This window comes from Tinamus guttatus, unplaced genomic scaffold, assembly GCF_059628265.1.
Source record: "Tinamus guttatus ecotype Peru unplaced genomic scaffold, ASM5962826v1 Tinamus_guttatus_pri_ptg000472l, whole genome shotgun sequence".
In the NCBI taxonomy this organism is placed as follows: Eukaryota; Metazoa; Chordata; class Aves; order Tinamiformes; family Tinamidae; genus Tinamus; species Tinamus guttatus.
In genome coordinates, this window is record NW_028289006.1 from 103,898 (window position 1) to 129,394 (window position 25,497).

The 25,497-nt window shown below is 44.5% G+C and overlaps 1 protein-coding gene across 1 annotated transcript; it reads left to right on the forward strand.

Moving 5' to 3' along the window:
• Positions 1 to 4,011: 4,011 nt before the first annotated feature.
• GRAP2 (GRB2 related adaptor protein 2) lies at positions 4,012 to 16,201 on the forward strand. The gene is made up of 7 exons (XM_010221346.2): positions 4,012 to 4,110; positions 7,218 to 7,309; positions 9,615 to 9,734; positions 11,443 to 11,611; positions 13,270 to 13,401; positions 14,721 to 14,840; positions 15,908 to 16,201. The coding sequence occupies exons 1-7, from the start codon at positions 4,033 to 4,035 to the stop codon at positions 16,085 to 16,087; spliced, it is 891 nt and encodes a 296-aa protein (XP_010219648.2). The 5' UTR covers positions 4,012 to 4,032; the 3' UTR covers positions 16,088 to 16,201.
• The last annotated feature ends 9,296 nt before the right edge of the window (positions 16,202 to 25,497 follow it).

Here is a 25,497-nt window from a genome sequence, read left to right on the forward strand (position 1 = left end):
TGTTAAGCTCTTTGGGATGCTGCTGTCAGACCATGTTGGATGCTGCTGTCAGACCACGTTGCTTGTTGACATGATTTAGGCCTTGGCTCATTTCATCAACCGAGAGATGCTGATGCTCCTGATCAGGGAATGGCATTCAGCCAGACTCAGATACCTCCTTCGTAGCTTCAAAGCCAAGCCGTGTTTCACGTCTCCATTTGCAAATCTTGTGCTGCATTCATCCCACAGAACAGCGATACTCGCATACCTCGTACACGCACCTCCTTACAGCGGGAACCATAGAGAATATTGACCTCCATGCAGCAAGTCACTGCAAAATATTGGTACAGGTCAGCGCACACTCAGAAGCCTCCTTAAATGTTGCATAGCATAACACCAGCATAAGTGTGCTATGCTCTGTACAGAGGTGATTTTCACACCAACCCTGCGTGCAGTATAAAATAGTCCTTGGTTACTCAGAAGCTTCAAGGAATTGTCCTATGCAGAGTCTGACTTTGTCTGCAAACTGCAGTGCTGGCCTTTGGGATAAAAAGTGCTTACAAGCATAAGTTATGACAATAGCCAGAAGACTTTCCCCGCACTGTGTCACAGGGGTGGTGCTCACAGACACACACAGCCAGGGAGAGAAGGGGCCCCTGGCGGGAGAGTTTTCATGTGAGCCCAGCACTGACCCGTGCAGAGCGAGAATTCTCAAGTTACAGATGGAGGGAGGAAGAGGATCAGAAAAACAGAAATGGTTTGAAGATCAGGTGATGAAAAGTGGTAGGCTGGAGTTCAAAGACGGGATTATTGGCTAGTGTTGCTTTAGTTGTTGGTGGGGGAAGAGCTTAAGGCCACAGCATTACTGCATTGCTGATTTATCAACACAGCCAACACCGTGTATGGTATTTGAGTCACTTCTAAATCCAGCCTCTGGCGATGAAAAGCACATTTAATCCGTGTGTTAGATTGTTTGAAGAGGTATCTGTCTCATGGTCTCTCCCTGAGGTTGGGATTCCTGACGCTGAAAAGAGGTAAGAGAGGAAATTTTAACCGTTTCACAAACTCTGGAGGGGGTTTGCTTTCCAATATCATTTCTGAAGCCTGGGATACTGAAAAATGCAAGGCAGTCTGCCCCCCTACCCCCTGCAGAGAGAAGCCCCTTGTCCCTCTGTTACTAAGAGGAAAAATCAAAGAAAGGATATGTGTTTAAACAAAGTTTATTGCTTTTAACGGCTTTATTTTTTTTCTGAGATTAATGCTCTGCACTTAGGAATTCCAGGATTCATTTGCACTGTTGGCTCTGATCCCTCTGCAGCAGCCCAGCACTGCAAGATAAAATACTGAAAAGCCTCATTTATTAAAGTAATTCTCCTTTGGTCTTTTTCTTCAGTTCTCTTCATGAAAACAGCATCATTGTTTGCCTAGCTCCCTCAATGGTTAAACCTGCTTCTGTTTAATACCCTCACGCTCTATTAGTGTGCCAGCAGCTCACACTGGCCGTGGGAGGTTACAGACTGAAGCACCATCAACTTCCCTGCTAGAACAGTCACATCAAGTCTGAGCTGCACCTATGGAGTTAAGCAAATGGCCTGGAATAAGGATGCGACAGTCACAGAGCAAACTTAAGTTACAAGTGCAGGTCTGCATGAGATTGCCCGGGGCATCCAGACTGAGAATTGCAAGAGCATCCGTAAGTGGACTGAGCGACAAAAGCTCTGGAAGAGCTGCAGAGCTGAGGAATGACAGTAAAGCACGTTGTTAAAACGTAGGGTGGTTCAGTTCAGTAGGGGTGCTTGCTGACAAAACTGTAAGGCAGTGGGCTGGCACAGCAGGCTCGTAGCACATCATGCCTCAGCTGTGTGTACCCCAAATTACCTGGGAGGCCCCTACACTCGAACAACTGCGGTTGCTGTGGGACCGGTTCATGCGGGATGGACAGAGCTGCCTGTGACCACTAACCAATTTGCCTTGGCACTGTGTAGTCACAGCCATCAGTCACATCTGTCACAGGAATACAAATTCACCTATAATAACCGTTAGTACCCAAAAAAGGGTACTAACAGAATTCAAGAGGAAACGCATGAAGATCCTTTTATAGTTATAACTGGGATATAACAACTAATATCCGGTGGCATTATGGTCCCTCTTACAGGTTGCTTTGTCTGGGCATCTTTAGCTACGTGCAAAGGGAGTCTGCAAGCAGGAGATATACAAAACCTAACAGTACAAAATAATTATTTATTGGTTAGCATACATAGAAGCTAGCTAGGATATAATGAAGTATTAGGCTATGCCTAGGCATGCATTCGCATGCTCACTACCCCTGTAGTGAGCACCCGAAGAATCTTTGCTTGCCAAGCAAGCATCAGTTGGGAGGGGAAGAGTCAAACTCCACAGCTCCCTGGGATAAATCCTCAGTGGTGCTGAGTTGCCATCTGCCACCAGCTCTGTCAGCACTGATGGCACCGAGGATTCAGCTCAGTGACCCTAATGATCCTTGACTAGTCCCCAGCTGGACTGACTATCTCGAATAATCCTTTTGGCTTTTTCCCCTGAGATTTATGTCTTTCCATGTTGGTGTTTGCCCTCAGGAACCCTTGAGCTATTGATGATCCCATCTCAACAATCCTACCGCTGTATGTACTTTTTGCCTTTCTTATCTCTATAGATTTTCTCCTAGCTCTTTCTCCACAGTCTGAGTCAAGGTTACACAGCTGTACCATTTCAAAACAGGGCCCTACATCCTTGATATATAGTCAGCTAAAAGGCTGGGTTGCCTTCAGAGAGAAGCTTATTGCTGAGGTTATGGTAGCCCATTAATTTAAAAATGGCCTAGTTCTGGAGCATGCTCTGTGTCAGATGAGGTCCTGTCTCAATTTTAACAGAAAAATTAGGAAATAGCATCTCAGCTGGAGTTGTTGTCAGTATGGTTTCTTTCTAGGGCTTTCTGGTTAAGAGCATTTGGATTGAGCGAGCTGGCAGTTCTTCCTTAGGCATAAAGGAGAGCTTTGTGAGAGCTGAAGTTAGGTAATGGAGCTTTTGGCTTGCAGATCATTGCTTCCAGGTGAGCCTACATTAGTAACTATGAACATTGCTTTTGTGTTGGAGATGTCTGGTGTTCTTCAGAAATGGGATTGCAAGAAGATCTACTAGCAGTGCACTTGCTTAGGGTGGCACTACCCAGCCATGCCTTGTCTGGCCCCTGGCAGCCTCAGCTGTTGGGCTGCAAGGACCAGGAACCAGTAACTCTCCTGATCATAGAAGTGGTCCTGCTGGGGGTACATCCGAGGTATGTGAGCAGGAAGTGGTGAAGAAGCGAAGCTCGTGTTGCCACTTCCCCTGCCACATCTGCTCGGTTGATGAAAAGCAGGCTTTGCTTTGCGGGGCTGTCTGGTACATATTTCGAGCCGAGGTATGGTATGTGCATGCCTTAAGCTTGTCAGTGCTACAGTTTCACACTCTGCCTTCTCTGAAACACGGAATGCAGCCTTTCTGCAGAACAGCTTTCCGTAGCTGAAAGTTGTGGTCACCCATGCTAAAACATCACACAGAAAAGTCTCTTTTAACCTTGTGGCTTCTGTCCAAGAAAATTTATATATATTGCAGGCTGTTCCTTTTGTCCACAGCTTGCTTTATCTTGGGATAAAGAGTTAGTCACTGAAGATGGCAAATGCATGCAGTCACTTGTTTCATTGGCTTGGTTTGCTTAGAAGGTTTTCCCTGCTACCAGCTGATTTGGGTGAAGCGTGCAAACCTTTCCGTGAGATTGATGGGGAGAAGGAGATCTTTTGGAATGAGCACATGAATGAGTTTGCTTGAATTACTGACCTGAGTTATAGCTTCTTGGCCATGCTGTATATTCTAGCTGCTAACGTCTTTTTCAATGCCTAGCATCTAATGGCTAATGGTTGGTGTACCCTCACCCTTGCACAAATCACAGCATTGCCTGTAAGTTTGCTATAAGCCAGACTTAGTAGTCTTAGTAGCAGCTTACAAACTTGCAGCTTACACTTTTTTTCCAGCCTTCCAGCTCCATAACAAAGACACAGTATGGAAGCCATCGCCAAGTTTGATTTCTGTGCTTCGGGAGAGGATGAGCTGAGCTTCCAGGCTGGGGATATTTTGAAGGTAAGTGTGGCCTGAGCATGGCCCCAGATTTTGCTGAAGGACAGTTATTAGCTTTGAGAGTTCAGTCAGATCTTGCTGTGCTTCCATTTGCATTGATAAATCAAATTGATTGAGATGTCTATAAACTGAGTTACAAACATGAGACAGAAATCTCCCATAGAGTCTTCTATTGATGGAGTAACAACTCCGAGATCATTCGAGTCTAGGTCCGCTCCACTTAATTTTAAATCCCTAGACTATGGATATAGTTGCCCTACAGTCCTCCAGGAATCAGCAGAGAAGGATAAGCATCTTTGCTGGGGGAGAGATTCAGTTCTCAGACAGACAGATTTTGAAGTGCCTGTCTCTTTTCATTGACTATATAGGTAGTCTAGAGTGACTACATCTGAAGATAGGTAGGATGACTGTAGGCTGTAGTGATTGCTATCTTCCTTACTTCCATCTCTTAAGTTGTTTGAGAGATGGTTATCATACATTGCAGAACTTATATCTAACTTTTTTCAGTGTAGGTAATTACACTGAACCCTGTGGTTGCCACAGAGCTTTTATGCAGTTGCAAATGGAAGAGGAAATGTCCACAAGACCATTTCTGTTACACACATCATGGAAGAGATTAAGAGATCCTGGGCTAATAATCCTCTATATCACTCCGGCAAGAATTTAGCAGTGGAGAAATGCCAGAGACTGGCAGAAGAAGTGCAGCTGATCAAGCAATACAGAGCATGTGAAAGTCTCCCTAAAGCTAATTTGCATGTGTTATTATTGAGCCATTCTTGTTAACCCTATTGAACTCTCACAGATGAAGCCTCACACGTGCCACTCCACCCTACATTAGCCACTTCTCAGCACACAGGATAGATGTTTTGTTTTGGTCGAAAAGGACTGAGTGGAGCTCCTTTCTAAGGCCTGGAACTCCTTCACAGGCCAAGGGCATGGCGTACAACAGTTAGATCTAAACATATGCTCTGTCAGGGAGCCTTTTGTCTCTCCCTGTCCAGTCCCAGTTGTTCCAGTAAATGTTGGCTCTCAACCTTGCCTCTTTCAGTAGACAAAGCTGAGAATTTATTATAGCATCAAGAATTTGTTAAGAACAAAAAGAAGTTCTCTCCAGAGAGCTAGAAGTGCTCTGGAGAATTCACTTCCTCTCTTTAGGATGGATGAGCACTTCACTCCATACCTCATTTACAGTTCTTTCTTAAGTCAAGAGTAGTCCCCATGTCCCCACTGTCCCAGATCTTTATCTGATATCCGCTTACTTAGGAGACACTGGTTTCCTTCAGTCCCTGGCAGGGTTAATGGTGTTGGCCAGGTCAGTTTTCCTTCTGTTTCTCACTTTATCTTCCGGTAATGTCCAGCATTATAAGTTAGAGTTCTGTTTCAAAGTGCATTGGAAACACTATTGTTGAAAAGTGTAAAATAACGGCCATATATTATTATTATTATTATTACTCTCAGTTGTCACTGGGACTTCACTACTAGAAAAGCTGGATTGTTTCTTACTTTAACATTCTTCAGGTGAACAAAACAATACTGCAGCAGCCCAAGCCATAGTAACAGTACATGAGCCTGGGTAACATCTCTCCTTCTGGCATAGACACACATATATGCACACCCTGTTATGAGCCCCCTTCTGCAGCCTGCGCAACCTGCTGGTTGTCTTTCTGATTTATGAACGAGATAAGATGAACAGTATTGATGTGGAGATTAGACAACAGGAAATATGAGGCCCTCAACCAGTAGTGACAGGAGGAAATCCACCCTCTCCCCCCGCCCACATCCTTCTCTGTGAGAAGGACGTACACAGAAAGCTGCCAACTCTGTACCACGAGCCAGCAAGTTCAGCAGGGCTCCGGCCCTAGCAGAGTGGTTGTCGTCCCCTTTGGTTAGCCAGAGGAGCAAAAGGGAGCCCTAATCCACGGATGGGGAAAGGAGAACTGGGAACGCCACAGCCTTCCACTGCCCAACCCTTCTCTATCCACATGCAAAAAAAGAGGCCTACGTGTCAAGCAAGGCAATGGAGAATCAGCCCCAGAGACAGGAACATCCCATCGCCAACACCAAGTGGTTAGAATTCATGTGTTAAGCTCCCAAATCATGAGATTGGCTTATAAGGCAAGTATTATTATTGCTAACAATAGCTTTTAAATTCAGCCTTTTCCACTTGCTTTTTCCTTTTAAAACTGTCAGGATTAGTACTTTCAAGATCCTTTCCAAAACCAGAATGAACAGAAACATGTTCAATTTTAGAAAAAGCAATTCTGTCCCAGGACCTGAAATGTCAAACCAAACACCAAGGACTGCAACATATGCAGTAAAATAACAATGTGGCTGCATTCCTGTCCTCTCCCTGTAACTTAGGGACGTATTAGGAGCCATCAGCCAGAGGGCAATGAATCTGGGCAGTCTATGGCCTGCACTGCAGTCCCTAAGAACTTTTCCAGTCAGCATTAATAGAAACACTCCTTGAAGCTGCTCCAGTGTGCTCTGTGGACTGACCTCTGCTATCCTACAATCTTGGAAGTGTAACAGTGGCTTTCAAACACTTTTTGCTTCCTCCTTTTGACTTTTTTGACAAAATTCAGGACAACGGCAGATTTAACCCGCTAAACACACTCTTGTGAAGTGCCATATGATAACATGTGTGGAATCCTAACGCACACATGCAGGTATAGCTGTATATTCCCTTCATACGCATAAATGCCAGAGGAGTTTTCAGAAATTCTTTTTCCTCCCCTTTGAAATGGATATCCTTTCTACTAACCATTAAAAACAGCACAGAGAGCTCCTTAAACCCCCGTTAAGTCTTCTGGAGCTGAATTCTTCCATCTCACAGACATCAGAGACATGCAGACAGCATTCCCAGCCACCTGCACAGGCATTCAGAAGAGAGGATAAGGCTAATAAGCAGTCTCTCTAATTCCACACAGCCTTCCTCATAGCTTTGTTTGCCCTGAAGTGGTCATCAGTCACTTACTCTGCTGCAAGGTGGGTGGGAGAGCTCGTGCGGAGTTTTCTTCTATTCTTACAAGAGATTCTAGTTTTCTGTCAGTATCTTGGTTACTTTTGCATTTCTCAATGCACTTATTCTTCCCATCTCTCCATTGCAGATTTTAAGCTCCCAGGAAGAGTGGTACAAAGCAGAGCTGAGAAATCAAGAGGGCTACGTTCCTAAGAACTTCATTGATTTTCACGTTCCCCCGTAAGTGTCACAAAAATTGCATGCATCACCACTGCATGTTTTCACAGAGTCCTGTCAAGGGCATGTGTGTTCGCGGGTGTACCTAGGAGAATAAGACACAGGAGGCACTGGTTATAATATACTACAATTAAGGGCTGGCAAAGACTGCCGTAGCACTGTATACGCTTCTGCCAGCACACCTTATTTCTGCCGTGAAACATCTTCTGTTCTTTCGGAGCAGGATGGTGCTTTATGCTCTGTATCACTCTCAAGTGGCTCCTTTGTTACTGTTGCTCAGAGGGATGTCACTGGGATATGGCAAAAACTGCATTTAGCTCTTCTTGGACAGAAGGAGAATTGTCATAATGTGGAGTCTTGGCAACAGAGAAGGAGGCTGAGCAAAAAAAAAAAAAAAAGGAAGAGCGAGAGAACTCTCTGAAAATGAATTACAAAAATGTAGTTTCCCCTGCCCCCAACTCCTAATTAGATTAACTCTATGTTCCCCACCCTGCCATCCACATTCCCTCTCCCTCGCAAAGCATCTGCGAGTTTCTCTCTATACACTAGAGGTCAGTGCAATGCTACGTGAGATCAGGACATCTGTTGTTACTCATGGATTGACAGAGATGATAGACCAGACATGTCACTCTGCTCCCACACACCCCTCACCCGTCTTCCAGCTTTATGGCTGCGCACCCAGGCATAGACCTGTCAGAGGACAGGCAAGCCCCCATTTCTCCTGCTGGGTAGACAGCACCCTGCTTTCAGTAGGGACCAATATGAGTTTAAATGCATGTTAAATGTGCTGTCCAGCTCTATGCAATAAATAAACCCAAGCATGGGATTTTTAGCTCCTTTTTCTTTCCATTGGTGGAAATCTTTCTTGGTTATAGAGCCCCCTTAATCCTCCTCTTTTGAAAAAGTGCTGCAGCATTGCAGGAGAGAGCAGGCACAACATGCACCATGGTTGGTTCATTGCTAAGCAGTGCATGCTGGTGTCCTGAGCAGGCAAACTGGAAGCACGCAGGGATCCTTGTAGTCCACAGGTAGGTGCCACTGTCCTCTTTAGCGGTGGCACTTACAGACCTGTTTGGACATAAGCCAACCTAGCTAGTGCAGCTGAAGGACATTATTGGTTTTCTCTCCTGCCTAGACTTGCACTTTTGAGCCTCAAGATGATGAGATCTCTCAGTCAGCTATTACTGTTCACTCTTTCACAGGGCTGTGGCATCACACAGGGACAGTGGCAGCTCCTTTCTTCACATGCATTTTTCTCTTGATGTTTTCCCTATGCAAGAGATGGAAAGAAGCATTTCCACTTTGATGCTTTTCTGTGTAGCAGGTCAGCCATTTAAAGCAGTTCAGGACAGATGCTAGAACCAGATGCAGGGGAAAAGGTTATCCCCTGTCTTTAATGGGCCATTTTTTTTCCATTTCTATTTTGTCAAGTAATCATTAATACCAGTTAGCAATGCTAATTAAGGTCTAATTTCCCATTGATTGCTGATGATACATAGGTAAACTGTAATGATGGTAAGGAGAAGAATAAGGAGACTCAAAAGTGGAAGTGTGTGAAGTTTTAACTCCAGAATTTTAATGGAATACAGACAAGCATTGCAGAACTTATTAGCTGTGAACACATATAAGTGAACAAGATTTTTTTTCCTCTACTTACAAGTTGCAATTTCCACTGTATTATTTTACCATTTATGGTGACTTTCCTCATTATATACCTAGCTCTTGCACCAGCAGTTTGTTTTATTTGGCTAAATTTACATAAGTGTGCTTATATATTCTGTGCTTCTGTGATTTCTGTGGTGCTATAACTCTTGCAAGAGTCAATTTATTAGTACTGAAATTTTCATGCTTTGCTTCTATTAAAAATTTATGTTTGTTCCATGCAATATATCCATCACAGTTCAGCAATTTTCAATCAGTTTACCAGAAATTATTTGAGGTGTAAGTCTGAGAATGATGTGTATATGTGTATATCCATGCACTTTTACAATTTGCAATTGCTCTAGCACTGTACTAAGCCTGTAATTAGACTTCTAGCTGAGTCTTGTTTTTTAACAGGCCAAGGCTTACACCGGTCTCTTTGCACCTATGTGCTTTTACTGCTCAGAGAAAATGGTCTGTAACCATCATAACCCTGTACCTTAGTACGTATGTGGCCAGTGGTAATAGTCGTGTAGGATCCTCTGATCTGTTCTGCCTTTCCTTCCCCCACCCTGCTTATTCCTCTTCTCCCCAGCCTCTACTTTTCTGTTTGTTACCTTAGTTAAACTCCTTATTCAAGTCTCCTTGATTTTTTTCCACTTGACAGCTGGTTTGATGAGAGAATATCCCGCCATGAAGCAGAGAACAACCTTATGAGCAAAGGAGTTGGTTCCTTCATCGTCCGAGCTAGTCAGAACTCTCATGGTGACTTCTCCATCTCTGTCAGGTATCTGCTTCTTACAGAATCTTCCTACTCCTTTTTTTGGTTAATGGTCTCACTGGTATCTTCTAAAGAGGAATCCTAATGTCACATTGCTTCTTAAGAAGTTTGCATGCTGCCAGTCACTGGCAGAGCTGCTGTGTTGCAAATGAAAACAAATTAGGCATCTGATTCCCAAATGCTTTTGCTTTCTTTCAAGTGACACGGTGAATGCCCCATTACAAAGCTGCATCCCCTGGTGGCCTGCTTCTGGAAAAAGCTGCAGCAAAGCAGATTGTGGGACATGGGACATCTCCCACAGTGCAAAACATGTGCTTTCTATTTGTTCCATTTGCCTGATAGCTCCAGTTAACTGATCCAACTGTTCCACTACTACCCATAAAGAGCTGACTGGTACATTCTTAACCTATTTCCCAGGTCACTAAGGAGCCATTGAATAGCTTTCAGTCACTAGCAGCCCAACTGTATTTCAGCCATTTATTGTAATCCAGACTTTCTTAGACCCCTTGCTTCGAAGCAGAGCTATTAGTTGTCAGTTGGTTTCCTGATTTTCAGGCAAACACCTGATAATCAATTTTAAGTTAAAGTACTGATTAGCAATGTCTTTTCCAAGCAGTGTGTGCTTTCTCATTCAGGGAGCTTAAAAATTACCAGGGAGAAATACAGGAAAGCATTTTGCAAGAATAGTAACTCTGCTGCGACTCCTCTTTCCAAATCCAGGTGCTTGCTCAAGCCACCTCTTCCTATTCTAGGAGACTTTGGCTACATCTACAGCAATGAACTAAGCACAGTCAGGCACCATTATCTGGCCTTGAGGGCAAGGAACATGACCTGCAGAACAGGATAGCTGCATTCAAGCTGCTCGCTGGGAATGGTTCGTGGTCTGCATGGTCCCCCTAACGATGGCCCAGCGTTATCCAGGAGAGGGCTAGTTGCTTTAGATCGAAACCAACTAACACCAAAACTAGATCACAGTTAGTGCCAAGGTGGAATTCTTCAAATCAGAAGGGAGACAAAGGTGTGGGAGAAGCTGCAAGGGGGAAATCAAGAGCAGAAGTGGGACTGTTAATTTTGCCTTGTAATTGCACCTCATAATAGCTTTTTCTAGTTCTCTTGGGTAAGGAGGTAAGTTTGTAGTCATATATTATGCTGGGTAATGTACAATTATAAAATATAGTGCCCGTCTTCATGTGAATATGTGTGTGTGGCTGTGATGCATGTGATGTGAAAAGAGGCAATGTATTTCTTGCAGTCAAAGCAAACTAGATATTAACAGGCACCTGTAAAAACTAGTGGAGATATTGCAACACTTGCAATCTTTTGTCAAAGGGAACACTGCTGTCTTTCTTATAAAGTACAAAATAAAGTTACTGCCTTTTGTGGACTTGAAAGCTTCTCTGACTTTTATTTCAAAGGGGAAGTTCTAAAGCCGTGTGCTTTGTGCTGATCGTGCTTGTCACTGGGCAGTCCTGCAGTAATGCATGTTTGTAAATAGATGACTCCTTTGAAATACAGAGCCACATATAGTGGCTGTAGTACTGGAGTAGCTCTAGTAGATAGAAGGGCTGCCTTTGCTTTACTTTTCTGGAAGTCTAGATTTGGCTAAAAATCAGCAATGAGCTTTGGAAAATCTCATTCTTTTGGAAAAGACTTTCCAAAAGAAGATAAAGTTGCAATCCAGGTGATGACCTATTACTTTTCCAATCGGATCCAGGCATGAGGATGACGTGCAGCACTTCAAAGTGATGAGGGATTCAAAAGGTAACTACTACTTGTGGACGGAGAAATTCCAATCACTAGACAAGCTGGTGGACTACTACAAGACAACCTCCATCTCCAGGCAGAAGCAGATCTTGCTGAGGGATGACAGCCGAGGAGAGAAGGTACAAACAAACTATCCTTAGGAGTTCCTCAATGAGAAAGCGTGCCACAGAAGGAATTTAACCCTATAAGGATGTCTCTGGGGATCTGTACTTGGAATTCCAATTGCACTATTATGCTGGTGGACCTTGCAGCCTAGATTTATTTTTTGTTATATAATTGGGCAGAATTTTCTGAGTCAGTTTTGGATATCAATAGGAAGTGCAGATCTCAGCAGAGAGGCTTTGCTAGATCTGTGTCAAGGCCCCAGAGACAAAACTCTATGATGCAAAAGGAAGTAGAACTTACCTTATGAAATGCCTGGTGTAAAGAAGATTTGAGAAGCTCTTGGCTCAGGAAGAAAATATGGTTTGGTGGTGCAATAAGGAGTGGGGAAGTAAAAAGCTTATTGGTGGGTTATGTCTGAGAAAGGATTGGTTTCCCAGTGTCCCTGAATGTGCTCTGATTGCAGCTGTTGTTACACCTGAAAGTATACCTGCTCAGAAAAATAACCTGACACAGCAAGGGGTATGGAGGGAGTGAAGGCAAGACCTGGAACAACGGTTGGCAGGGGCAGAAAAGTGCTGCTGAGGAGAACATAGCAGATATGGGAACAAGCTGTTCCCCACAGTGTTCAGGAAAGGTGCAGCAAATATTTTAAAAGGCAGGGAAATACCAGTACAATAAATGCTTGGTTTTGTGTCAGAAGGACAAGCAAGTGACATAGTAAAAAGTGCTCCACATTGTACACACAATGCTGGAAGTGAACTTGCTGGTCATACCAGCAACTTAAGTCCTGCTTTACTAGGAAACGGATTCTGGGATTAAATTACCAGGATATACAAGTAAAGGTAAGTCTGAAAGTATGTGACTTGCTCACTGCAGCAGTAAAGTTTTATAGGTACAGGTAGGTTGTTCTTGCCAGGTCCAAAAGAGGATTTATTTTCCAGTGAAAGTGAGGCACATGTTGCTGTCTCCTTCTTAAAACACTTACTCAGTGCTTTAAAATGCATTAATAAGATATAAAATAGAGATTATGGGACTTATGAGATAAAATCCACAGCAAATAGGAGAAAGGAAGGAGATATATATATATGTATATGTGTATATTAGTAATATAACCTGTTTGGGCTAACTGTGAACAGGAAAGCAAAAAGGAAAGAGAACAGCATTTGCTGCAAGATGTAGACAGGGAAATGAAAGAACAGGAGTCAAGTTTGCTTTGGCAAACGCTCTGTACATTTGTTATGGTGATGGGCTCAGCAGGGTATGTTTAGCACTCATCACAGTGGGGTTTCAGTTCACAGTTAGAATTTCTGGATGCCACAGCCATATGATAAAATGATAGGAATATACAGATCTCAGTGCAGAGAAAAATGAAGTCTGATGGTAGTATTTCCAGAAAGAGCTTTTGCTATGCTAGTCCTCAAATCAATGGGGGCATTTTTAACCAGTATACCCCATCACTACCCAGTCTTCAAATGAGGAATGGCTATGGCAGAGATGTAAATTATTGGACTCCTTATTCCTGCTTCTGTCCAGAAGGGTAGGAGCCTTCCTTTGGCAGAGCCTCCAAGGTAACAGCAGTGATAGCGATCTGTCGGCAATGATTGTTAAGCTTCAATCAAGCAGGTGCTGGGAAGCAATATCTGACCCCACTTTCTTCATCTTCTTTCATCAGGAGAGGCATGGTGGGAGCCTGGAACGGATGGGCCGGGAAGGGCTTCACCTGGGTGGAGCAGCTGGAGATGTTCATCATTTTACATCCAAGAGATACGTAGAGCATTCTGTCCCCGTATCGCACCAGCAACAGGTATTGCCAGGGAAGAGGGGCTGGGAGATCAAACTGAAGAATACATAACAAGCCTTGGTTGCTTGATAGTGGATAGTCACCCTGTCAAAGTCCATCACCCTGAATCTGCTGCAACAGGCAAAATCAGTCAAATCTCCACCTGGGATGTAGTAGCAAAGATGGTGTCGGCCTTGGGAGCAATTCGTTGTGAAATAAATATGTGACTTGTTATTTAGTTCTGCTTAGGACTGGTAGACAGATGATCAAATATCAGAAGTCAACAGTGACCCTTTCACTGGGAACCTGGGAGAACTGAGCTCCACCCCAAAAACTGGAAAACAAGAAGTGTCATGTTCTTATATTACTTGGGAAAGGATGAAAAGTAACATCTAAAGAGAGTGCAGAAAAACACACTTGCAAGATGCTGCAAGATCTTGCACACACTTATCAAGTCTGCAGCACAAGTGAAATCTTGCTGCCCGTTTCTTTTTGCTGTGTTACGATACTGACATCTGGCTGTACAAAACACATAAGGGAAGAGAAATCACTGTGTTAACCCTTAAAGGGTTTGGCTTCCTTCAGAACATTCCTCTTCCTTCTTCTGGCAGTAGTGGCTGCGGTCTTCAAAGTACTTCCTGATTTGTCTGGAAAATAGTTTTCCTGGGATTGGCTTTCCTGGGATCTGGTTTTCTATTTTCTTCAGTTAACAGGGCTACTGGACTCTCAGGCCTGCTCTCTGCCTTTCTAGTGTGTGGGGCAGCCCAAACTAAAAGTAGTGGATGTTAGACCTACTTCTTACACCTACTTAGACCTTCAGGTATTTGTATGTATGAATTAATTGAAGTGGTAATACATATACCAGTAATGGGCCTTCAGGTAATACGCAGAGCCACTCCCTCTGCAGAACTAGCACGTGGAAAAGAGTAAGGGCAAGGAATGAGCAGGACTGGGGCATAATAACTGCCGACTGGTGAAAGTCCCCTTAGCAAGCATGGCTTGTCATTTGTGTGTTAAACGGGCTTGGGTTTTCTCCAAACATCCCAGAAGCCAGACACTCTCTTACCCCTTTTCCCAGCAGGTATGGAATACAGCCGAAAACGTTGCTTGAAACAGTCAGTCTTCAACTTCTAGGACAAAAAAATCCAAAACAGAACACTGTAAGATATCTTCAATAAGGACCATTGCTTACAGGACTGCAGTGCAAGAAATATATTAGCAGCAGATATCCAAGATGACTTACATGAGAGCTGAACCCTGATTCCCAGGGCATCAATGACTCTTAAAGCCCCTCATTTATGCAGCTGAGTGTATTCATGGCTTTTCTCTTGTTGCACTTTTAGGATAGGTATGGTGGGAGCCTGGACAGGAAAGATGGGCTGCACGGCCATACAGATTACAGCGCAGGAAGGGCAGCAGCTGTGCAGCGGAGACACACAGAGCCGTTGCACCAGCCAGCACCAGTAAGTGATGTATGATGTACCTGGCCCCATCTGCAGATCTCACTGGCTCCCTAGCAGTGGCTAAGCAATGTCACCTGCAGGGAGATTGCAGGAGGGATAGTATATTACACCTATTGTAATGTGGTCATCTTCCACCTCCAAAGATGTTGCTGTATGTCACAGCTCCATCCCAGCCCCTGAATTTGGTTCTAGAGAACTTTGAGGACAAAGCTACATTGTTACATGAATGTAGGTCTAAGACTGTTCTCCAAACCAGTCCCAATCAGCATGCAGACATACTGCATGTAGGAGGGGCCTTAGCATAAGCTCTGGGGAGGCAGGAATCCAGAGTCTTTATTATAATCGAGCTCAAAATACCATGTCTTTTATCCCTCAGAGGCTGTGGCAACAAATAACAACATGCCCTTACCTGCCACATCCCGGCAGTGATCAAGAAGCCACCAAGTCCCATTATAGAATGGTCTATGTGTCTTTAAAATAATTTGAAACCAACCAAATAACCAAGAACTATGTCTGGGTAGGCCCTGAACGCAAGATTTGGCAAAGATAAACCAGGGATCAAACAAAAACTTTCCAACAGGGCTTTAAAAATACACCTGCCAAATTATCCATGACCCATGATGGGGATGCCAACTATTTCCCAGTAGAGAAGTCCATGTTAAATTATTTAATAGCTGATTTTCAGTCAAAATGGGAAATTGAGTGCAAAGTCTTTTAGGATGAAGCTTTCATAAGAAAACATTTTGATTATAATTCTCAATAAACTGCAAACTCAAAATAATCTGACAGCCAGTCAGTTGCTGAGTCCTCTTGACTTTATCTAACAAGAAAGGTTCAAAGGGCTGCTCAGAACCTGAGCACCATCTCCTTGGTTTCCTAGTAGATCAGTCCATCCTTCCTGTAATGCTGGCCACTTGCTTATTTAATTGCAAGTTGGCCTTTGTTTCAGTGTTGTTTGTCTTCATGTGTAGTGGGGTGTTAGAGGGGTCACAGGAGGGTGACCCCTCACTGTGGGGCTATAAGAACTGTGGCTCACTGTTCCCTGCCTCTCTCTGTCTCCTCGCCAGCGAACGCTCTGGGTCCGTGCCTTGTACGACTTCGATGCGATGGAGCACGATGAGCTGGGCTTCCGCAGTGGAGACATCTTAGAGGTCCTGGACAGCTCCAACCCATCGTGGTGGAAAGGGCGCCTGCGTGGGGAATTGGGTCTCTTCCCTTCCAACTACGTCGCACCGATGCACCTCTGAGGGCACAGAGTGCCCCAAAGGGCCATGCTGGAGCTGCTCTGATGTGGCAGGGACAGAGACGGAGCGCATGTTCCCTTATCCCTGGGACATATAGTGTTTTTGTTATTATCTTAATTTATTGGCAATTGATCTTCTGAAGCATTGGTATGAAAGGGAACCTGTGGAAGACGGTAGAGTTTTTTTTTTCCTTATGCTTTACTTTCATGACAGGGGAAAGAGCAAGAATCCTGGATTGTTCATTGGGACTTTGCTGGATCCTCCCTGCCCTGTCATCCTTGGCTAAGTATTGATAAATTACTGCAATTAGGTTTGTCCTGTGGAAATGCAGGTTAGGCTTCTGTATTTAGGCAGTCTCACCCCTATCTTTTGGATCCGGTAGTACACACAGTCCCTTTGGACTCCATGTCATGTTTCTTTCACCTTTTCCCTCATTGCACAGAGGCAGGAAAAACACCTAGGTTAATCAAATGATGGTTGGTAATCCTTCAGGTATTAGGGAAGGGAAAAGGAGGGACCTTAGGGTGAGGTTCAAGGCAGCCTTAATTTTTCTAAGTATTTTCTGCATTACCCTTCTAGTATATTCTGTTGGTATCGACCATGTGAGTATACCTGATGAAGGGATAAGATCCTGTGAGATTTTGTACAAATGGCCCAGTGATGAAGGTGTAGAAGGGGGAGAAAGTAATTTCTTTGCTTCTTCTAATAGTCCTGCACTCTTGCACTCCGTAACAACTTGTCCCGTTTTCAAGCTGCTTTCCAAGGTACCTGCATTCCCTGCTAGACATCCTAGTTACAGCAGGTCAGGCTGAGCTAAATGAATACCACTTGATGGGATAACAGTGGATATAACAGTGTAAAAATCACCTGGGGAAAAGTGGAGAAGAAAAGTGGGGGTTTTTGTTTGTTTGTTTGTTTTGTCTGGTTTGATGCCAGAATTTCTTTCCCCGAGAATCTACAGTGCTGGGATCACTGTGTACACAACTCTGACTTGCTGGTGGAGTGCCTTATCCAGCAGGCTGATCTATTACTTTACAGTGTGCAGAGAATAAAGTTGTGGACATGAAATAGTCTCTTCACTGTTCCCTTTTTTGAGGGGTGAAATAAGGCAGATGGATAGGTTTTCAAATCATTATTGAGTGAATACCAAGATGTGATACAAATATATTGCGAATGCACATTAAAAATGATCAAACCCTGAGAAAGAGAAATGCTGCTGCAAAAACACTGCTCATGCAATCTGATATTAAACAAGATACCTGAGGTTTTCACAACTTTGGGGACCTTGGGATTCAGTAAGGAACTGATGATTTATCATTCTTGGGAAAGAAAGAAAAGTGAAAAAACCTCTAAAAACAAATCATACTCAGCAAGAGAAATGTTCTTTTGTTAGTCAGTATAGAAAGAAAAACAGGAAATAGGCTCGTGGTGCAGTCTCATTCAATGTAGCTGGCCCAATTAAGGCTGCCAGCTACATGCAATATTAGCAGAAAAGACTCATTATCAAATATTTGAGAGAACTCCACCAAAAGTGGGTTACTAATGGCTGAAGTAAAATGAGAATTAATAAGGCATATATGTGCTAAATAGGATAGAAAACTTTGAAAGACATGTTAAAAGCTTATCTGCAGCCAACAGATGCAGCCAACAGATGCAGCATTTTCCTCAGCAATGTGTGGGTTCTGTTTGGACACCCTGAGAACCTTGTGTTGTGTTGGCTTTCTAGGGACCCTCTGAGGAACAAGAAGGTCCTTGTGGGGATAGGTCAAGGGAGCTAGGCAAGTACAGCTACAAGAGGTCTTAACTTCTGGGAAGCTCTGGCTTGGTGTAGCTGTTGCTAGTGGTCCTGTTGGTTGCCCCTGACCTGAGGGAGTTGGGCTTTTGTTTCAGTGTGGGTCAGGCACATACTGCATACACTGCATAGTATTCAAGCAGATGAACAAGAGATTTACTGGACTTGAGAGAAAATTTTGGCCTCTTCAGAGACCTTCTGGGAAGAATCCCATGGGTTAGGGCCCTAAAAGGAAGAGGGGTCCAATAGAGTTGGTCAATATTCAGGGATCGCTTCCTCCAAGGTGAAGAGCGGCGTGTCCTAAGGAGCAAGAAGTTGAGCAAAGAGGGCAGGAGACCTGCATGGATGAAAAGGAGCTCCTGGCAAAACTGAAACAGAAGAAGGAAGTGCACAGAAGATGGAAGCAGGGACAAGCTACTTGGGAGCATTTTAGGAATGTCATCCAAGTATGAAGGGATGTGAAAAGGAAGGCCAAGGCCCATTTGGAATTGAATCTGGCAAGGGGTGTCAAGGACAGCCAGCAAGGACTGGCTTCTTCAAAGACATCAGTACCAAAAGGAAGACTAAGGAAATGTGGGCCCAGTACTGATTGGGATGGGGGCCCATTACTGATGCCGCCTTTGCTTCAGTCTTTGCTGCTGAGACCAGGCGTCAGGAACCCCAGACCTTAGCGAGCACAGAGAAAGTCTACAGAGACAAAAAGTCTACAGAGAAGGTCACAGGAAGACTTGCCCTTGGTTGAGGCGGATCAGGTTAGAGATCTTTTAGGCAAGCTGGACATCACAAGGCTCTGGGCCCTGCTGGGATGCACCGAAGAGTACTGCAGGAGTTGCAGGCACCATTGCTAAGCCACCTTTCATCATCTTTGAAAGGACATGAAGAACAGGAGAGGTGCCTGAGGACTGGCAGAAAGCCAATGTCACTCCAGTCTCCAAAAAAAGGGCAAGAAGGAAACTGCAGGCCACTCGGCCTCACCGTCTCTGGAAAAATGATGGAACAGCTTACCCTGGATGCCGTCTCTAATCATGTGAAGGATAAGAAAGTAATCAGCAGTAGTCAGCATGGATTCACCAGGGAGGTTGTGGAGTCTCCTTCCTTAAAATATTCAAAAGCTCTTTGGACACAATCCTGGGCAATGTGCTGTAGTTTTGCTTGAGCAGAGGGCTTGGATTAGATGATCTCCAGAGTCTCCAGAGGTCCTTCCAACCTCAACTGTTTTGTGAAGAGTGTTTTGGTTTGTGTCATTTGGTGTGGGGAGGGTTCAAGGCAATGCCAAATTTAGAAGACAGTATTTAATATTCAGGGGGAGAGAGGACCAAAACTGGGGAAAGATGAAAGCAAATTAAAAATACAGACCCCTTGAAAGCAGAGTAACATGAATAGTGACTTTTCATGTTCAGGTCTGAACATGAACTCGGGAGCTTTCTGTATCAGGGTTAAACAGAAGAAATGGTACATTCATTCTTCTTATTCCTACTGCCTCAAATCATCTTTAGATTAATTTTCTTCTTTTTTTTAATGAGAGTTACTTTTAAAATTGGAACCAATGCCTCCTTTTCCTGTCCTCAGTGCTCTAAAGACCCTCTTGGTAGTGAGGATGTAGTTGCACAAAATTAATTGAGGATAATGCACTTAGCACTTCAATAGCTCTTCAAACATTTGAAACCCCTTTACAGAGATTAACTAATTAAGCAAGTCTAAGTAGTACATTGTAATTACCCCCATGTTAGGCGATGGTTCTTTTGAGAAAGAGGTAAATTTCCACATGATTTTTCAATAGACCTTTAAGGAATTAATACTTAAGTCAGTTAGCAATATGTGACTTGCTAATTATGGACAACACAGCAGGACCACAGTAAAATCTTGATTTCCCATTACAGGCAGCACCTGTAATGACACCAAAATTAGAAGGCTCCAAACACATCATGGCATCTGTGATAAAGAGATGGTCTCTAGTGCCATGTTCAGCCCTACCTGTGGAGCTGGCCTGGCCTTGGTCGGCAGGACCCGGCCTGCCCCGTCTCTGCTTCCTTCCCCGGGGCAGAGGCAGTGCTGCCTGCAGGCACCGCACGCAGCAGCAGCGGGAGGCACAGGAGCCAGGCTCCATTTCTGCATCTTCCCCTAGGAGAAGGAGTTCTCCTCCCAGCAATACAGCACTGAGCAGAAGCCCTTCCCATGTTGAAGGAGTCTGTGGATGCAAGGAGAAAGGGCAAGTTCTGCTTGGGATAGAAGGTGCTGGATCCCACAGGATGGAAAAGTTGTTCTCCATGGCCCACACCGTTGTCTACTGGAGCCTTCCCATGAAATAAGAACTCAGGTCAGTTAATAGCAGAAAGGATTTGAGACACACACAGGCTGTTCTTGTCAATGCACATATCCCGCATTTGTCAGTTTTGGTCAAGAATTAACCCTTCTGCCTACAGCCTCACAGAGCCTGCTGTGAAACCAAAAAGGGAAGGAATAAAGAATCCAGGGAAATGTTTTGCTTAGTATTTGTCTTAGGCAAGAAAGACAGTTCATGAGAAGAGAGATTGTAAGCAGAGATAAAAGTAGGAAAAGTACACGGGAAGACAAACATAGCTGTAGAAAATGAAACAGAAGAAGCTGGCCTGCCCATGGAAGAATAAAAGTTTGATGAGCACAGCTGAGCTGAGCTTTCTCCTCTCTGAATGAACTTTTCACCTCCATCTGCTGCAGAAGTATATTTTGTTTATAAATGTCTCCATGATTAATAAGGTTGAGCAAAAAAAAGCAGCAAATGGAAATATTCCATGCTCAAGCCATCCACAGAGATTTCACTGTTACGGGATAGAGCTGTTGCTGTCTTGGTGCGCAGTCACCACCATGGCCGCGCTCGCCGCAGTGCACAGCAGAAGCCACAGGAACGTGCGTCGCTCAGGCTGCCTGCTCAGCCCCTCTGCAAGAGGGATACGAACCCAGTAATACAACAAGTTCCTGGGTTTTTGTTGTTGAGTTTTTTTTTTCTTTAATTAAAAGTGGTTTTCTATTGCAGCGTGCAGCCTTCCACAACTGACACCTGTTTGCCATTTCTTTCTGTTCAGCAGCGCCTCTCGGCCTTCATTCCCAAAGGGATCCTGCTAATGCAGGATCTTGGGAACTCAATTTGCCTCTGGTCCTTGTGGAGTGCAACCAAGGGTGGCAGAAGCAGAAGGTCCAGCAGCCAGGACCATGTGGCCAAGAGAAACGAGCCTTGAGCAGCAACACGGTACCAGTCTGGGACCTGGCAGCACCAGCTCTGAGATGAGTTGAGGGGTGAGCTCTACACCCCAGTGGGAAGTGACAGGTCCTTAATTATATCAACGTCACTTCACAAGGACAGCAAGGACATCTAGCGAGACAGATGTGGCCACTTGGGTTAGGATTGCGCTCAGATTCTTGCACTGCTCACTGCCAAGGAGCCTGTGTTGCACCAGACTAGACGCAAGAAGCATTTGGCAACGCTGCTCCTTCCGAGGCTGCCTGGGGCTGCTGCCCATCCCTGCTCAGCATCTCTCCACTGCTCAGCTCCATTATCGTCCCCACTTGCCCTTTGGCCACCTTGGCCACTGCTCTGATACAAGCAAGTCCTTGGCAGACACCCAGTTTCACAGCAGTTGGCTCAGCTGTTTCTTACTACAGCCCAATAGAGATCAGCTGAAACCATTAGCATTCCCAGATGATCCAGGCACTAACATTTACTGGTTAAAACAAACGCATTGACTAAAGAGCTTCTGACAGGCAGCACTCCTCACTGCTGAAAGGTTTGCATGGCATGAAGTGAGTGTGTGTGATAAAGGCTTTAATGGCTCTGTGGAAGAGGGCAGGGCAGTGCCAATTTCTCCAATTTTTAGAGGCAGCTTTTATGTGACAGACTTGTGGAGCCTTAATTTGCATGGAACACCAAAGAAGATTCTTACATAAGCACAATTGTCAGTGGAAAGCAGCAGTGGACTTATCTGTGAGCTACAGGACAGCAGGGGAAGAGACAAGTGAGTGGAAAGAAGTCACTGACCTCTGTGCAGAGGGAAAATTCAAAGCACATTGTCCGCTGTCATTGTGCGAGCATGAGCTGCTTGGTGCATGTCCGCTCTGCTAGCATGAAAATGCAAAATCTCCCAAATGGCAGGCGGACAGTGCTCCTTGTAGACAGGCAAAAATGAAATGAGCTCCGGCAGCAAAGAGAAGAAGATGAAGCAAATGAAAGATCTCCAGCTATCCTGCAGCCTCTCCCTGCTGTCTTATTTCCCCCTAGATTTATGAGAGATGTGCCTGTAGCTTTTTTTTTTTTTTTTTCTTTCTGGTTCGCAAGTGAAAATACGAGCAAATGCACTTTAGGATGTGAGTCTATTACTGTGCACTTAAAGCCATAAAATGATGACAATGTCCTGAAGCCATGGCTGAAGTTCAATTCCTTAAGAGGCTCTTCTGGAAAAACCTTTCAGTGATATGAAGTAAAATCTAAAGGAAAAATAAAATAAGCGGCACCTTGTCTGTTGATTTGGAGGTCATTCTCAAAGCTGTCTTGTACTGAGTGTCTGACTTTGACCATAACTTCCCTGTGATACAGCTGGTCTCTCACACCACTACTGCAGCACCAGGTAATAACAAACACAGGGAACCAGTCCATGGTGACCCTGCCCATGACTGAATATTTACTGGCAGGTGCAGCACGCCAAAAACTGAGCCGCAAAATGGTGCAATATAAGTCTGCATTAGCCTTTATGGCGTGCTACTGTAAAGGTATTAGCCTTTTGTATTAGCCTTTTTTTCCCCATCAAAATTGCAGAGAAGGGGGAAGGGGGAATTACCAGCACGAAGGGACTGAGAAAAAGCCCTTGGCCCTGCTCCATCTGGACCCTTTTCCATGAGCACTGTATGTGTGTGTATCACCCACAGCTCATCCTGCCCAAACAGCTTTCGGCACTCGCTTGGCAGCAGTGCAACCCAAGGGGATGTGTGGCGGCAGGAAAGCAGCTCCCTGTTGCTGCCTCTCTGTATATCAGAGCTTGCCCTTGTGCTGGCAGCTACTCGCCTGTTATCAGATGCAGATGGACAGACACTAACAGTGCCTGTGATTTCTTAAGAGCAGGTGAGTCAACCTAAGAGCTCCCTGCCACTCTGGTGGAAAACTGCCCCCCACCCCCCTTTCTTTTTTCCCTGGGTGAATGAGGTGAGTCAGCTCACCAAGGTGCAGCAGGGCCGGCCCAGGTAAGCGGTGGGAATGCACAGCCCGGAGGGGAAAGGGAAGGCAACCTCCCGCTTTTGGCAGCAGGAGCTATTAGATCACCTCATCCTGCGCTGCAGACTCAGCAAAATGAAAACCTACTTCGCTTGAGGTTGCCAAAGTGCCTGTGCGTGAACGGGGAATCCTTTCCTTAAAGTGTGCTTGGGGAGATCTGGGGAGATGGGAAAGAGGTGGGGGGATGATCTTAGAGCTGCTGCAAATAGTGTGTCCTCCATCTCCTCTGTGGAAGCTCTTGTAAAAGCTCTTCATCAAAAGGGCAAAGCTGCGAAAGCTTGTTGTGCCTTAGACTGTAAATTAGAGCAGGAAAAATAATTCCTAACATGTTCACACTAGCAAAACACTCAATCATCCAAGCTATTATCAAAGTTACCTCCAGGGGGAATAGAACGTGCACAAAAGTTTTCAACACACACACACATACAAAAATAGCAAGAGACACCTTGCTGCCCTGTGAAATAGCTAAATTAGTGCCACTTGTTGCTGATGGTTCCCTTTCTGGGTGGAGTGCAGCTCTCAATCATGTTTATCAGGTTGGAGAGCACAACAGTGCTTACAAGTTAAAATCTTCAGCATCAGCTGACCTAAATGATAGCTGCATATTCTCATTTAATATGTGCATAACTTTAAGGGCACTGGCATATCATAAGCACTTACAGAGCAGAAAGCATGCTGGTGCACTAGTCATACACATCTCCAACTTAGGACTCCAAAAATATGAAATAAACCTTCAAGACATTCACATGGGCTGTCTGCACTGACTCTGAACAAATTCAGGCTAAAAATAAAGTGCTCATACTTAAAAGTGAAGGTACACAGCCACTGGAACACCATAGGAGGCTTGCTATGGTTCTCCATCATGCAGGCTTCCGCTCAAGACCAGCTGGCCTTTTAAATGCGGCCTTTTAGGGCATCAAAAGCAAGGGGGATGGATATAGGAATTACAGGGTGAAATACTCTGGCCTGGGTTATACAAAGATGCAGAACGTGGTCATGACCATCCCTTCCGTCTTCTGAAGCCTTTGGCTCCATCAAGGAATTGAAGGCCAACCACTATGATGTGAGATACCATCCTAATAAAAGATTGGTGTTGTTTTATTATCCTTACAATAAACATTTAAATATGAGGCCTATTTTTTGAAGCGTTGTTTTTCCCCAGCCTAGAGGAACTTGTCTTTGAGCAGCAGTCTGGCTGTGGCACATGCAGATGTGAGCATGAGCATGGGAAGAGAAGGGCACCTGAGAAGGTAACTGAGCAGATGGTCAGACTCCGCTTTGGCTGAGTAAGTCACTGTTGCACATTTTAAATTCATGGAGTTATTCTGATTTTCACCAGCTGAGGTTCTGCCTCATTATTCCAGAAAGAGATCATAATTTAATTTGATAAGATCTTCATGTAGTAAGGCAAAGGGTGTGGGTAGTGATTTACTCCTCTTTGAAATTATAATTATCATCTTTCATCTATTTAAAGAATCTTTATACTTACCTGGGTAAGACTGTCTAATATGGTCAAAGCCTCATGGTTTTCTTTCTCATGACTCAGACAAGGCTGACCACAGCTCCAAAGCTCTTCTCCACATGCTCTTCATATTATGCTTTATTGTTTCTGCCCTCCTTAATTTTTCAGCCTCCAGCTTACTCAAAAACTGCTGCAAAGGCTCTTTCCCACCACCTCTGCACAATGAAAATGTGTCATTTTGGAAAAACACTCTGTTAACTTGGGGCTAGTTCATCTTGGTAAATCACCCAAGCTGGTGACTGTAGCATGACTCTTTCACAGTAAGTGGTCAAGCGAAGCATCCTGCACGGACGCACACAGTCCACTCGGTGGAAGCCGAGGTTGCTCAGTTTGGTAGAGGCCTGTCTGGTGTAGAAGAAACCACACAGAGGAGTCAGTGAAAAATGATTGTGCTGGGAAAAAAACATCAGCAACTACCCCATGGAGAGCAGAGCTAACATTCTGAGGAGCACCATACCCAAGAATGCTGGAGACTAGCATACGCAACGCATGTACTATGTTCAAAAAGCATTAACCAAGACTGACTAACCCATTTTTAATGTAGCTCTCTCTTGTTCATGCAAAATTCAAATTTATGTTGAGCCTCCTGTTACTTATAGAGCGTGGGTGCAGAACTCTTTCTAATAGGATGCGTGATGCTAGTATAGGCAAGGCTTGGCCAGCTCAGCACTGCAATCACATCAGCCTCCTATTTGCATCCCACCACTGCAGTCCCTCATTAGCTGGAAGCTCTCACCTTCATCATCACAGCTTCTAATCCCCAGGTCAAATGCTTCATTATGATCCTGAAATTAATTTTGCAATGTTCCCAAACTTTGCCATCCCTATCACCTTCCCCCTCAACAGAGTGTGCATTTGAT

Excerpts from the sequence above, each read along its gene's own strand:
- GRAP2 (XM_010221346.2), top strand. The coding sequence starts at position 4,033 with ATGGAAGCCATCGCCAAGTTTGATTTCTGTGCTTCGGGAGAGGATGAG. Across the intron at positions 13,402-14,720 it reads CCGTATCGCACCAGCAACAG|GATAGGTATGGTGGGAGCCT; the intron begins GTATTGCCAGGG and ends TTGCACTTTTAG. Across the intron at positions 14,841-15,907 it reads CGTTGCACCAGCCAGCACCA|CGAACGCTCTGGGTCCGTGC; the intron begins GTAAGTGATGTA and ends TCTCCTCGCCAG.